At 44.4% G+C, this 14667-nt stretch overlaps 2 protein-coding genes and 1 pseudogene across 2 annotated transcripts; all 3 read left to right on the top strand.

Annotated features, from left to right (window-relative positions):
* Nucleotides 1-406: 406 nt before the first annotated feature.
* On the top strand, nt 407-3945 carry LOC123076885 (receptor-like protein EIX2). The gene has a single exon (XM_044499033.1). It carries the CDS (start codon nt 459-461, stop codon nt 3639-3641), a length of 3183 nt encoding a protein of 1060 aa, XP_044354968.1. The 5' UTR covers nt 407-458; the 3' UTR covers nt 3642-3945.
* A 2333-nt stretch (nt 3946-6278) lies between these two features.
* On the top strand, nt 6279-9494 carry LOC123076886 (receptor-like protein EIX2; annotated as a pseudogene).
* A 1743-nt stretch (nt 9495-11237) lies between these two features.
* LOC123073761 (uncharacterized) lies at nt 11238-13667 on the top strand. Its single transcript, XM_044496801.1, has 2 exons — nt 11238-11369; nt 12259-13667. Exon 2 carries the CDS (start codon nt 12279-12281, stop codon nt 13521-13523), a length of 1245 nt encoding a protein of 414 aa, XP_044352736.1. The 5' UTR covers nt 11238-11369; nt 12259-12278; the 3' UTR covers nt 13524-13667.
* Nucleotides 13668-14667: the final 1000 nt, after the last annotated feature.

Raw genomic sequence — 14667 nt, 5'->3', positions numbered from 1 at the left:
AATTTTTTTTCTAAAAATGTAACTTTAGCATATATAGTCATCTAAAGGGTACTCTACGGTTTACTTCCCTAAATTATACTCCCTCAGTCTCAAAATAAGTGTCTCAACTTTAAATACTTATTTTGAGAAGGAGAGAGTAGGATTCAATTGAAATGTGAAAAAGAAAGAAAGAATCTGGTCAAATTTGGAACAGTAAGCAGCCCTGCTCTAGCGTGGTTGCAGTCAGGCAACTACTCGAGTGGCCGATGACTCCCATCATAGTCTGCCCACAAAACTGTACTGGTATCAACGACACTTGATTGAATGCGGGGCCTCCATGGACCAAGACTTTGACCGCAGACTTCGTGAGTCTAGTATTATTTGACGAACATCTTTGGTAGTAGAATGGCTCTGGCTAATAAATACCAACACTGAGCCTGTAGTAGCATTCTTCGAGCTAGACAACTCGTCCTTCCAGCATGCGTCCAACAACCAATCTCTTGCTCACACTCATCACCATAAGCATATTTCCATTCTTCACAAATGGCACACTACAACCCCAGCATCAGCATGCCCATGGCGGCGGCTGCAACCCTGACGAGAGGGCCGCCTTGCTCTCCTTCAAAGAGGGCATTACAAGCAACAACACCAACCTCCTCGCCTCGTGGAAAGGACAGGACTGCTGCCGGTGGAGAGGCGTCAGCTGCTGCAACCAAACAGGCCATGTCATCAAGCTTCACCTTCGCAATCCGAATGTGACGCTCGACGCCTATGGCTACGATCATGCATGTGCTAGTGCCAGTGCTTTGTTCGGCGAGATAAGTCCATCTCTGCTTTCCTTGAAGCATCTAAAGCACCTCGACCTCAGCATGAACTGTTTACTTGGGCCAAATAGCCAAATTCCTCATTTGCTAGGATCCATGGGAAACTTGAGATACCTTAACCTCTCTGGCATACCATTTACCGGTAGGGTGCCTTCTCATCTTGGTAATCTGTCTAAGATGCAGTATCTTGACCTTGGCCAAGCTGGTGATTATTCTGATATGTATTCAATGGATATCACCTGGTTAACAAAGCTACCTTTCCTAAAGTTCCTTGGCATGAGTGGAGTAAATCTCTCAGGCATAGCTGACTGGCCTCATACCCTGAATATGATTCCACCTCTGAGGGTTATTGATCTTTCTTACTGTCTTCTTGATAGTGCAAACCAATCACTTCTGCACCTTAATCTCACAAAACTTGAGAAGCTTGACCTCTCCTGGAATTTCTTTAAGCATTCACTTGGATCTGGCTGGTTTTGGAAAGTGACCAGCCTCAAGTACCTTCATCTTGAGTGGAACTTACTATTCGGCAAGTTCCCTGACACACTAGGAAACATGACGTACCTTCGAGTCCTTGATATTTCATATAATGGGAACCCAGACATGATGATGACAGGGAACATTAAGAAACTTTGCAGTTTGGAAATCCTTGACCTCTCTGGTAATAGGATAAATGGAGACATAGAATCCTTGTTTGTGGAGAGTTTGCCGCAATGCACACGGAAAAACTTGCAGAAGCTGGATTTAAGTTACAACAATTTCACTGGAACTCTACCAAATATTGTTAGTGACTTCAGCAAGTTGAGCATACTAAGCCTCTCCAATAACAACCTTGTTGGACCTATACCAGCACAACTTGGCAATTTGACATGTCTGACTTCTTTGGACCTCTTCTGGAATCACCTGAATGGAAGTATACCACCTGAACTCGGTGCTCTTACCACTTTAACCTCTTTGGACCTAAGCATGAACGACCTCACCGGGAGTATACCGGCCGAACTTGGGAATTTGAGGTATTTGTCTGAACTTTGCCTCTCAGATAACAACATCACTGCTCCTATACCACCAGAGCTTATGAATTCAACTAGCCTAACCCATCTAGACCTGTCCAGCAATCATCTCAATGGAAGTGTACCCACTGAAATAGGTTCTCTTAATAATCTGATTTATCTGTACCTAAGCAACAATAGGTTTACTGGTGTGATCACGGAAGAAAATTTTGCAAATCTAACAAGTTTAAAGGATATAGACTTGTCTTTCAACAATTTGAAGATTGTACTGAATTCAGATTGGCGTGCTCCCTTTACATTGGAGTTTGCATCGTTTGCATCTTGCCAGATGGGTCCTCTGTTTCCACCTGGGCTTCAGCGGCTGAAAACCAATGCACTTGACATTTCAAACACCACTCTGAAGGGCGAGATTCCTGATTGGTTTTGGTCCACATTTTCAAATGCCACATATCTGGATATCTCTAACAACCAAATAAGTGGCAGCTTGCCAGCACATATGCATAGCATGGCTTTTGAAAAACTCCACCTTGGTTCGAACCGGCTTACTGGACCAATACCTACATTGCCAACAAATATCACCCTGTTAGACATCTCCAACAATACATTTTCAGAAACAATACCATCAAACCTTGGAGCATCACGACTTGAAATATTGAGTATGCATTCAAATCAAATTGGTCGCTACATTCCAGAATCTATTTGCAAATTGGAACAACTGTTGTATCTGGATTTGTCAAACAATATTTTAGAGGGTGAGGTTCCCCACTGTTTTCACTTCTACAAAATAGAACATCTTATACTCAGCAACAACAGTTTATCAGGAAAAATCCCAGCATTTTTGCAGAATAACACAGGTCTGCAATTCTTGGATGTGTCATGGAATAGGTTCTCTGGAAGATTACCTACATGGATAGGAAACCTGGTCAATTTACGTTTTCTCGTACTGAGCCACAATATATTTTCTGATAATATTCCAGTCGACATAACAAAGCTGGGGCATCTTCAATACTTGGATCTATCACGCAACAACTTTTCTGGTGGAATACCTTGGCATATGTCGAACCTAACATTTATGTCAACATTACAATCAATGTATATGGTTGAGGTTACTGAATATGATACCACCAGGTTAGGTCCTATCTTCATTGAAGCTGATCGCTTAGGACAAATATTGTCAGTAAATACAAAAGGGCAGCAACTTATATATCATGGAACACTTGCCTATTTTGTGAGCATTGATTTATCATGCAACTCCTTGACTGGTGAAATTCCTACAGACATCACTTCGCTTGCTGCACTAATGAATTTGAATTTATCATCGAACCAATTGAGTGGACAAATTCCAAGCATGATTGGCGCCATGCAGTCACTGGTATCTCTCGATCTCTCTCAGAACAAGCTTTCCGGTGAAATCCCATCGAGCTTGTCAAATCTGACATCTCTGAGCTACATGAACCTGTCCTGCAACAGTTTGTCTGGAAGGATACCATCTGGCCCCCAACTTGACATCCTCAATTTGGACAACCAGTCACTTATATACATCGGCAACACTGGCCTTTGTGGCCCTCCTGTCCACAAGAATTGTTCAGGAAATGATCCTTACATCCATAGCGATCTCGAGAGCAGCAAGGAAGAATTTGACCCACTGACCTTTTACTTCGGGCTTGTGCTGGGATTTGTGGTTGGGCTCTGGATGGTGTTTTGTGCACTGCTGTTCAAGAAGACATGGAGAATTGCTTATTTCCGGTTCTTCGACAAGGTGTACGATCAAGTCTATGTATTTGTGGTTGTGAAGTGGGCAAGCTTTGCAAAGAACACACCAGCAGAATAAGCAACTTTTTCTGAAGGAGGTAGTGTTTGTGCTGCAACCTATTGAATGAGAGGTCTTGAATATTAACCAGGGTGTGCAAGATCTCCAGCAACACATGTTATATCGTGCGCCTTGTTTGTACCCTCTAAATAAGATGAAGATGTCTAGCTCTTCTGATACACTTATGACTTTACTATTGTCAAACTATTGTTGTAAATGTAAGACTTCAGTATTGTTTAGTTATTCAGATACATGTAGGACTTTACTATTCTTCTGGGTTGTAATAATCATGAGGGTCTTCCCCCTGGATAATTTCAACATTTTTCTGCGGTGACAGTGAGTTAATTTTCATTTGTTGCACGTACGACGGGTTTGCCATATGGACTTGTACTTGTACTCTGTTGTAGACATCCCTGCAAAACTTCAGTTTATAAAGTTTGTAGCTGTAATCTCTACTCTGTGATGTTACTCCCTTACTTTCTCAAGGGTACAACCGTACAAGTACAATGCGCACGTTGATTTATAGAACCAAGTCTGGCCTTTAATCTGGGTTGGACAGTGGTTAATTTCACAGGTTCAGAGTTTTTCTGTGTAGCTTTAGATGAGTGCAGTAGGAATATAACTGACTGTTCACGAGTGTTATTTGGTTACTCTGAATGGTTGGGGAAACAGAGAAATAAGTAAGAGAGATGATTGAAGAGGATTTAACTAACCAGCAATTTCTCCTTGCCCCCTTGTCTCCTCCTCTCAATCGGCGCGCTCCGAGCAGCAACGGCCGCAGTTCTGCAGCACTCGCCGGCCAATCTCCATGCCCGAGTTTGGCGACTCGCCAGCCGTGTGAGGAGCTCCGGGAAGCTGACAGTGGCGCCGAATCCATCCTCCGCAGCGCCGGGTCTGTCATCGGGCAACGCCACGCCGCCCTCCTGGCCTTTGTCGCGTGCCGCCTCGGATGGTTCGCGGCGGTGCTCGCCGTTGGGACCGGCCGCGACACACGCGCGGCCTTGAGGGCCAGCCCAGTTTGTCCTCTGCGTCGGCGCATTCATCCTTCCAGTTTTTCCGGCGGTTTTCTGATTTTAAAAACTGTTTCGCAAAACAAAATGTCAAATTTGGGTTTGTTTATCCAGTTTCTTGTTAGAGATTCCAGTGCAAAATGTCTCAAGTGTGGGTGTGTGTCTCGTGCTTAGCGACAGTGAGTGATCCCGGACATGATGGTCCCACGGGTCAGTGCCACTAACTACCAAGTTAGAGGTAAGTAGCGGGTGTATCTATGATACATACATCAGATTCATCACGGATACGGAGATCTACACCAACGATATACCTGCATCGATCGTGCATGGAAGTCATTCGGGAGTGGTCATCGCCACCGTTAGCCCTCATCAACCACTGTCATCCCTCGTCAACCTTTTTTGAATTATATTATATTTTGTTTGAAATTTAATTTCAATTTAATGATTAAACGGGTTTGAACTGTAAGTATGTGATTTATTACTCATTTTTTTATGGAATAACTATTGTAGCTTCCTAAAAATATTGGAAGGCTAAAATATAGGTTCTAAGCAGATTTCACCATGTAAAATCGGTCAATTTAAAATAGATCAAGATCTATTAATACTATTAAATCTCATTTTAGTTAGGGTTTAATCCTAGTTCCAAAATTAATACCTTCTAATCCTTCATAAATTTATGGAATGTAATCACGAGGGTCTTTTCCTGAATAGTTTGAACAACCTCTAGTGCATTCGTCCACTTACTCGTGTTCTCCCTATAGCAAGGTCTGTACACTTAATCTAGGTAGCTATCAAACTCGACTTTACGGGACAGAAGACAAAAGTTGGTGACTTGGTGCGCATAAGTATAAAAGGAAGTTGGTGACTTTGTTCTCCCTATATAGCAAGGTCTATACTTTCTTGCTAGTGGAATTATTAGTAAGCATTCAAGAAAACGAGATGTTCAGAAGTATAAAAGAAAAATCAGCTACGCACGATCTATCAAGGAGCTCTTCTCTCTCAAAAAAAGGTGGAAGCATACCACTTGACGACTCATCTTCCTGCTGAAGCCTCATACACTCCATTTGGTCAGTCAACGATCAATCCTGCCCTGCCCCCGATGGAGGCCATGGTGGCGAGCGCCGCAACAGGAGCAATGCCGACGCTCCCGCCCAAGCTCGGCGGCCTGCTCGATAAGGAGTACAAGCTGTCCAAAGACTCGAAGAAGGAAATCGCCTCCATGAGTGATGATATGAGCAGCATGAGCGCTCTACTCTGCGGAATAAGAAACTTAACCTACCGTCAGAAAGAGCTGAGCCCTGTCACCTAATACCTTGCGCTCCCCTTTTGCTCTTGAATATTTTTTGAAGTTGAAAACACTAGAGGGTTTCAACAAAAGTAATGCAAAAAACAAAACAAAAATTGGAATAGCTACCAGCCCTGCTCCAGAGTGCACGACGCATATACAACAGAAGGGAGTGACTTTCACAGTACCTTGGGAGTGCAGTCAAGCAACTAGTTGAGTAGCCGCCAAAGTTGATTGAATGGGATCTCCATGGAGCACAGAAGGACGAAGACTTTGACCGCAGACTCCGTCGGTCTAGTTTTGTGGCCACACATCCCTGGCAGCATAGCTCTGCCACAGTAGCTAAATACTAACCGAGCCTGTAACATACTCTGCTTTGATTCCCCAGCTAGACAGCTCGTTCTTCCAGCATGTGTCGAACAACCAATCTCTTGCTCACCCTCATCAGCATAAGCATATTTCCATTCTTCACAAATGGCGCACTACAACCCCAGCATCAGCATGCCCATGGCGGCGGCTGCAACCCTGACGAGAGGGCCACCTTGCTCTCCTTCAAAAAGGGCATTACAAGCAACGACGCCAACATCCTCACCTCGTGGCAGGGACAGGACTGCTGCCGGTGGAGAGGTGTCAGTTGCAGCAACCGAACAGGCCATGTCATCAAGCTTCATCTTCGCAATCCGAATGTGGCACTCGACACTTATGGCGAGTATGATGTATGTGGTGGTGCCAGTGCTTTGTTCGGCGAGATAAGTCCCTCTCTGCTTTCCTTGAAGCATTTAGAGCACATGGACCTCAGCATGAACTGTTTACTAGGTACAAATAGTCAAATTCCTCATTTGCTGGGCTCCATGGGGAACTTGAGATACCTTAACCTCTCTGGCATACCATTTACCGGTAGGGTGCCTCCTCATCTTGGTAATCTGTCTAAGTTACAGTATCTTGACCTTGGCCAAGATGGTGATTATTCTGATATGTACTCAACGGATATCACCTGGTTAACAAAGCTAGCTTTCCTAAAGTTCCTTGGCATGAGTGGAGTAAATCTCTCAGGGATAGTTGACTGGCCTCAAACCCTGAATATGATTCCACCTCTGAGGGTTATTGATCTTTCTTACTGTCTTCTTGATAGTGCAAACCAATCACTTGCGCACCTTAATCTCACAAAACTTGAGAAGCTTGACCTGTCCTATAATGATTTTGAGCACTCACTTGCATCTGGCTGGTTTTGGAAAGCAACAAGCCTCAAGTACCTCGATCTTGGGCAGAACTCACTATTCGGCCAGTTCCCTGACATGCTAGGAAACATGACATACCTTCAAGTCCTTGATATTTCGCAGAATTGGAACGGGGACATGATGATGACAGGAAACCTTAAGAATCTTTGAAGTTTGGAAATCATTGACCTCCATAGTAACGGGATAAATGGAGACATAGCATCGGTGTTTGTGGAGAGTTTGCCGCAATGCACATGGAAAAGCTTGCAGAAGCTGGATTTAAGTTACAACAATTTCACTGGAACTCTGCCAAACTTTATCAGTGGTTTCACCAGTTTGCGCACACTAAGCCTCTCTGGAAACAGCCTTGCTGGACCTATACCACCACAGCTTGGGAATTTGACATGTCTAACCTCCCTTGATCTCAGCAGCAATCACTTCACTGGAAGTATACCAGACAAGCTTGGGAATTTGAGGTATTTAACTGCTCTTGAACTCTGGGGCAACGAAATTACTGGATCTATACCACCACAGCTTGGGAATTTGATATGTCTAACCTCCCTTGACCTCAGTGACAATCATCTCACAGGAAGTATACCAGCCGAGGTTGGGAAATTGACGTATCTGACTTCTTTGGACCTCTCCAGCAATCATCTCAATGGAAGTGTACCCACTGAAACGGGTTCTCTTATTAATCTGGATTTTCTAGACCTAAGCAACAATAGCTTTATTGGTGTGATCACAGGAGAACACTTTGTAAATCTAACAAGTTTAAAATAGACTTGTCTTACAACAATTTGAAGATGGTACTGAATTCAGATTGGCGTGCTCCTTTTAAGCTGGCCTCTGCACGGTTTGTATCTTGTCAGATGGGTCCTCTGTTTCCACCTTGGCTTCAGCAACTGAAAACCACTGCACTTGATATTTCAAGCAACGCTATAAAGAGTGAGTTTCCTGATTGGTTTTGGTCCGCATTTTCACATGCCACATATCATCTCTAACAACCAAATAAATGGCAGCTTGCCAGCACATATGGATAGCATGGCTTTCGAACATCTCTTTCTCAGTTCCAACCGGCTTACTGGACCAATACCTACGTTGCCAATAAATATCACCCTATTAGACATCTCCAACAATACATTTTCAGAAACAATACCGTCAAACCTTGTAGCCCCAGGACTTAAAGTATTGTGTATGCATTGGTGGCTACATTCCAGAATCTATTTGCAAATTGGAACAACTGGTGTATCTGGATTTGTCGAACAACATTTTGGAGGGTGAGATTCCACAATGTTTTGACATCTGTAACATAGAATTTCTTATACTCGGCAACAACAGTTTATCAGGAAAAATCCCAACATTTTTGCAGAACAACACAGATATGAAGTTCTTGGATTTAGCATGGAATAAGTTCTCTGGAAGATTACCCACATGGATAGGAAAGCTGGTGAACTTACGTTTTCTCATACTGAGCCACAATAAATTTTCTGATAATATTCCAGTCGACATAACAAAGCTTGGGTATCTTCAATACTTGGATCTATCAGGCAACAACTTCTCTGGTGCAATACCTTGGCATCAGCCAAACCAAACATTTATGACAACATTACTAGAGAAATCCATGGATTTGTTTGTTGATGTTGCATATGACTTCCCAGCTCTCAACAAGGAAGAAATTGGAGCTGAACGCCTAGGACAAACATTGTCAGTAAATACAAAAGGACAGCAGCTTACATATCATAGAACACTTGCATACTTTGTGAGCATTGATTTATCATGCAACTCCTTGACTGGTGAAATTCCTGCATACATCACTTCGCTTGTTGCACTGATGAGTTTGAATTTATCATCGAATCAATTGAGTGGACAGATTCCAAACATGATGGGTGCAATGCAGTCATTAGAATCTCTCGACCTCTCTCAGAATAAACTTTCTGGTGAAATCCCATCGAGCTTGACAAATCTGACATCTCTGAGCTACCTGGACCTGTCCTACAACAGTTTGTCTGGCAGGATACCCTCTGGCCCCCAACTTGACACCCTCAGTGCTGAAAATCAGTCACTTATGTACATCGGCAACAGTGGACTTTGTGGGCCTCCTGTCCACAAGAATTGTTCAGGAAATGATCCTTCCATCCATGGCGATCTCGAAAGAAGCAAGGAAGAATTTGACCCACTAACCTTTTACTTTGGGCTTTTGCTGGGATTTGTGGTGGGGCTCTGGATGGTGTTCTGTGGACTGTTGTTCAAGAAGACATGGAGAATTGCTTATTTCTGGCTCTTCGACAAGGTGTACGATCACGTCTATGTATTTGTGGTTGTGAAGTGGGCAAGCATCACAAAGAACACAGATGCAGAATAATCAATTGTTCTGAAGGAGACAGTGAATGTGCTGCAACCCACTGAATGAGAGCTCTGGATTATTAACAGGGTGAGGAAGACCTTCAGCAGCATATGTTATATCGTGTGCCTTATTTGTACTCTCTAAATAAGATGAAGATGTCTAGCTCTTCTGATACATTTATGACTTTATTATTATCAAACTATTGTCGTAAATGTAAGACTTCAGTATTTTTTAGTTATTCGTATACATGTAAGACTTAACTATTCTTCTAGACTGTAATCATGAGGGTCTTTCCCTGAATAGTTTGAACATTTTCTGCGGTTGCAACGAGTTAGTTTTTTCTTTTTTTGCATGATGGTTTTGTCATCTGGACTGAATTAGCCTGCACTTATAACCTTGCTCTTATACTCTGTTCTGAAGAGTACGAGTGCGACTACTTTGTTCCGCTGGTTTCAAGTTCTTATTTGTAGCTTGAAATGTATGCCGTAGAAATGTGCAATCCTCAGATGTTAATGTCAATCAGCAGCAAGTACTGGAATTTCACAAGATATAGACTTAAGCGAGTGTATTTGGTTACTCTGAATGATGGGGAAACAGATAAATAAGTAGTAAGAGGGAAGGAATTAACTCCTCTCGATTGGCGCGCTCGGAGCAGCAATGGCCGCAGCTCTGCAGCACTCGCCGGCCATGGTGCAGCAGGGCGCCTCGCCTGGGAAGCCCTCGCCAAGGAGCTCCGGGGGCGCCGAATCCATCCTATCCAGCGCTGGCCTCCTCGCCGGCTGGACAGCTGCCTTGACAGCACCTGAGGCCGCCCTCGCCTTTGTAGCGCTCAGGTGGATCGCCGCCGTCGTCGCCGGTGGGGGAACGGCGGGCAGGGGGACTCCTCCCCGATCTGGTTGTCCGCCGGGGCCCAACCCCAAACAGGGAGGAGCGCTGGGGCCAGCCCTCGAGTCCAAACCGGCCCAGCTGGGCGCATTCATCCAGTTTTCCTGTTTGCTTTTAGCTTTTCCCTCCGGCCCACTTTGGGGCCTGCGTGGGCGCTTTCACCCGGTTTTCTACCTTTCTTCTTCTTCTGGTTTTCCTGTTTGCTTTCAGTTTTTCAGGCAGTTTTCTGATTTGAAAAAAAAAATCATACATTGAAGAAAATATTCAAAAAAAATTAAGAAAATATTCAAAAACATTTTGAAAAGCCATGAATTTTCAAAACACTCATGGGTTTTTAAAATATTCACAAATTTAGAAGATAATCATTACATTTTAAAAAGTTCTTAAATGTATTTGTATTTATAAAAATGTACATGCAATGTTTAGAAAATAGTCATGAATTTTAGAAAAAAAATTATGAATGTGAAAAAATGTGCATAAACTTAGGAAAATGGTCAAGCAGTGCAGTCCTTTCATCGGAACTTTCCTGCTTCGTAAGGGGTGGCTCATAGGAGGTTGCACGCTCCATCAGTACGTTGTAAAATAAGATTAGACATCTTAGACAGTTCATGTATGGTGGGCTACGGTTTGCAAGAAGGAAAAATAGAGATTGTGCCCAGTCATAAATTTTGTGAATATTTCTAACAGTACATATTTTACCCAAACACATGCCATGTATGTTTTCTAGATAACAATAAAAACATGCTGAATGGTTACATTCATTTAATATTGGCCTCAAAACCAGCCATATGTGTATAAGACGTCACACATCGCCACATGGGTCACAATATACATAAATCCAAACGGTGACACCTATTTGATTCCTCCCACCATAACCCTAGAGCGAAGCTCTCAACATCCTTCCGCCGCCACACTTCATAGTCATAATCCTCACAAGGTGATTAGAACTCTAGCGGCGCAAATCTGCAGATCTACAAATCACCCTAGGACAGGGTGGGGAGTCCTCTGGTATGGTTCCTAGATCTTTAACAATATTTTCTCTAGCAAGCTATTTTGTAAATAGAAAGCGCATCAAATTGGGGAGAATAGATCTGGTGTTTCGGATGAATCGCGAAGTGCGATAGAGTGACACGAGAATGATAGAGAATTAGTGGCCCTTGTCCATCTTTCACTCATGTGGGATTTGGTCATTAGTAGACTTCCTTTGACTTTTCATCATCGGGCTTTTTAGGGTTAAGAGGAGAAGGGATTGATGAGAAAATGGGGACAAGGGTGCGGGCGATGCCATCCTTTCTTGAGAAGGGGGGCAAAGAGGTACGGTGATGCCACCAAGGATAGAGAGGGATTGGATCTTGAAGTGCTTCCCAGCTCTAGTGAACCGCTCAATCGCTTGCCTCCCAACTTGACCAAATAGTAGGAACGTGTTTGGCGTGTGATGGCACGGGATATCCATCGTCTTGCGTTACATCAGGGTAGGGGAAAATTGAAGGACTAGCCTGCCAGAGGTGGTGGAGACATACACAAACATGTAGAGGGGTTGTGTCGCGGTCGATTTATAGGATGCACCACCACCTATGGGGAAAGAGGAGAGGTAGGGCAGCGAGAAATAGTAAGTGTTTTGTTGTCTAAGTCCAGTGTATATTCCTGATAGGTTGTTGGGCCTTTGGTATACTGCCCTATTCTACACCGTTGCAGGCCAAGACATCATGTCAGATGTGTCCATATATGTCATAGATGGTTTTCTGACCATCAACCACCACTGATGTTGCACATATTGATGAAAATTAAATTTGGAGAGCAGTGTCACCGCTGTGAATTTTGAACAAAAAATATCACCATTTCGTGTTATCTGTCACAATTCACTGTAACTCATTTTTGTGAATGTGCAACTGTGCAGAAAGTGGAGATCTGTCCAAGATGACCATGGATGCACCTGAGATGTTTTACATTGACCTTCTCCACCAAGACATCCTCGCAAACATCTTCTCATGCCTGCCGGATCCGACAAGCATCGCCCACTCCATGCTCGCCTGCAAAACATGGTGTCATTTGATCACCGACCGTGGCATCCTTCGCCATCACCGGCCACCTATGCTCTGTGGCGTTTTTGAAGAGGTCTTCTCACCAGAAGACTCGGCTATTCCCTCCATGCTTTTTAGTCCCATCGACCAGATTGCATCGCCCGAACTCGCCGAGAAGACCAACAACATCCAAGCGAATATTCCATTATCTCTACCCGGTGGCCCATGGTCCATCGTAGACTCCTCGGAGAACCTTCTCCTCCTTTGCCATGAACGACTCATCATTCACGAGCCGGTCATGCTGGTCTTCGCGATATACAACCCTGTCACCCATGACTTGCAGGAACTCCCTCCGGCGGCAATCAACCTGTATCGCTTCTTCTTCGGCGCTGCCATCTTGAGTGATGATGGAGTAGCTGCCAGTAATAGGCGTCTGCTCAAACCTGGAGCCTCAGATGTGTCGTTCAAGGTGGTGTGCGTGGCGGCGGTGACTGGTGACCACCATGGTGAATGGATCTACCAGACATTTGAGTACTCGGGTGGCTCCGCCGGTGGCAGCAGCTGGAGCACCCTTCCTTATCGGGCCAGCAGTATGAGGACCCATGATTGGTGCATTCGTGGTACTCGTGGTGGACAGGCAGCTCGGGCTGGCGCCATGCTGTTCAAGAGTATTGGACCCATGCACATGACGGATCTCATGATGACGTTGATGCTGGATATGCGCACAGGGGGGACTTCGCTGTTGGTGACGCCAAAGTGTGGTGCGTTTGTGGATTATGGCAGGGGAGACGATGAGAAGTTGTGGTTCGTGTGCATAAATAAGTTCCTTGTGCTCCGGCTCTACAGCCTGTCGAAGCCGCCAGAGGGCAGTATTACGCGTCTCTTCAAACAGTGCAGCCTGGAAAGAGAAGTAGAGCTATATCCGATCATCACGGGGCTGGTCGCGGACGTTGATGCGGCCGATGTCGTCAGGAGCGCTAGCAACGTGCATTCACGAAATGGGTACGTCTTCTTCAAGATAATCTTCAAGATGGACAAGTACGACTATTTTGCGGTGCATCTCCGGAGCATGCGTGTGCAGCGGCTGAACGGGGAATACCGGGGCTCTCTCTATCCCTTCATGTGTCGTGAGGATTCGTAATTTTGTTGTTGTGATCTGCAGACTGCACGCATCATTCTGGAGTTTGATGGAGTGCAAGGCAAGATTTACCTGTATCCAAATTGTTTGTTTGTTACACCATCGAATTGTTCGTTTGTTACACCATCAAATTGTCCTTTTGTGTCATGTCATGGAAGAAACGGGATCTGCTGCTTGATAACTTTATATTAGTTTCACAATGCACCCCATGTGTATTCTTTTGGTTTATCATGAGATTTTGCAGTAATTCAATTTTTCATTTTTCCGGGAATTCTCACATTTGTTTATGTCTAGGTCATCTTGAGAATGTTATGGTAAGTGAATATTAGTCGACCAGCTTGCATCAGGATATACCTACAGTTGCACAAGACATTATCTGCAGTTTAGGTTCGGTCCAATTTAGTTTCTTGTTTTTTTTCTCAAAATATACGCTGGGTTCCCTCCTTTCAAACATATACAAGCACCTAAAAGAGTCCCAGAAACTCAACAAGAATAGCGTTTGATGCATATGGAACATATTATTATCAGAATGAAGCTTGAGGAGTGCGACAGTGTGGACCAAACGTTTGATGCTATCTGGCAGTTGTCTGAGAGGCAGCGAATGGATGTAATCACCATGTGGTGGCTCTGGTGGAACCAAAGAAATACGGAATTGCTAATTTTCAGTTGGATGAAAATAATTGGGCTTCATTCATTTTTCCAGGTGCACGATCTCTGTTCTCAGATTTTTTTTGTAACGCTTCAGTCCGATGCTTTGTCCTATCGGGCGCGCTAAATGTCATGGCGACTTGGAGCTCCCCTGGTCGTCTGGCGTCCCCCCCCCCCCCCCCCCCCCCTTGCACCGCCGCATCTCCGGCCTGAGGTCTGCTGTATATTTTGGAGAAGAGCAATTTTTTTTATACTTTTCTGGTTTCAAGGCTATCTTGGATGTACGTACTTGTGTATATGTACGTAGCCCTGCTCCTTCAGTGTGCATGGAACTTGATGATGATATTTACAGGGGGACTGCTTCGGTCCAACCCCACCCCCGGCCCAAACGTATAATGGATAGGATGATCATTTCACATTGTGTATAGGAATACCCCCCGACGCCGTATATCCGCGCACGACGTCGCTGCCGTACGCCCGCGACGTCTCCACGTTGGCG

This window comes from Triticum aestivum, chromosome 3D, assembly GCF_018294505.1.
Source record: "Triticum aestivum cultivar Chinese Spring chromosome 3D, IWGSC CS RefSeq v2.1, whole genome shotgun sequence".
Lineage (NCBI taxonomy): Eukaryota > Viridiplantae > Streptophyta > Magnoliopsida > Poales > Poaceae > Triticum > Triticum aestivum.
Note: the sequence above shows the minus strand (reverse complement) of the source record. Positions and strands in the feature narration are given on the sequence as shown.

Bases quoted from the DNA above. Each gene is read 5' to 3' on its own strand.
- LOC123076885 (XM_044499033.1), top strand. From the start codon at position 459: ATGCGTCCAACAACCAATCTCTTGCTCACACTCATCACCATAAGCATA.
- LOC123073761 (XM_044496801.1), top strand. From the start codon at position 12,279: ATGACCATGGATGCACCTGAGATGTTTTACATTGACCTTCTCCACCAA.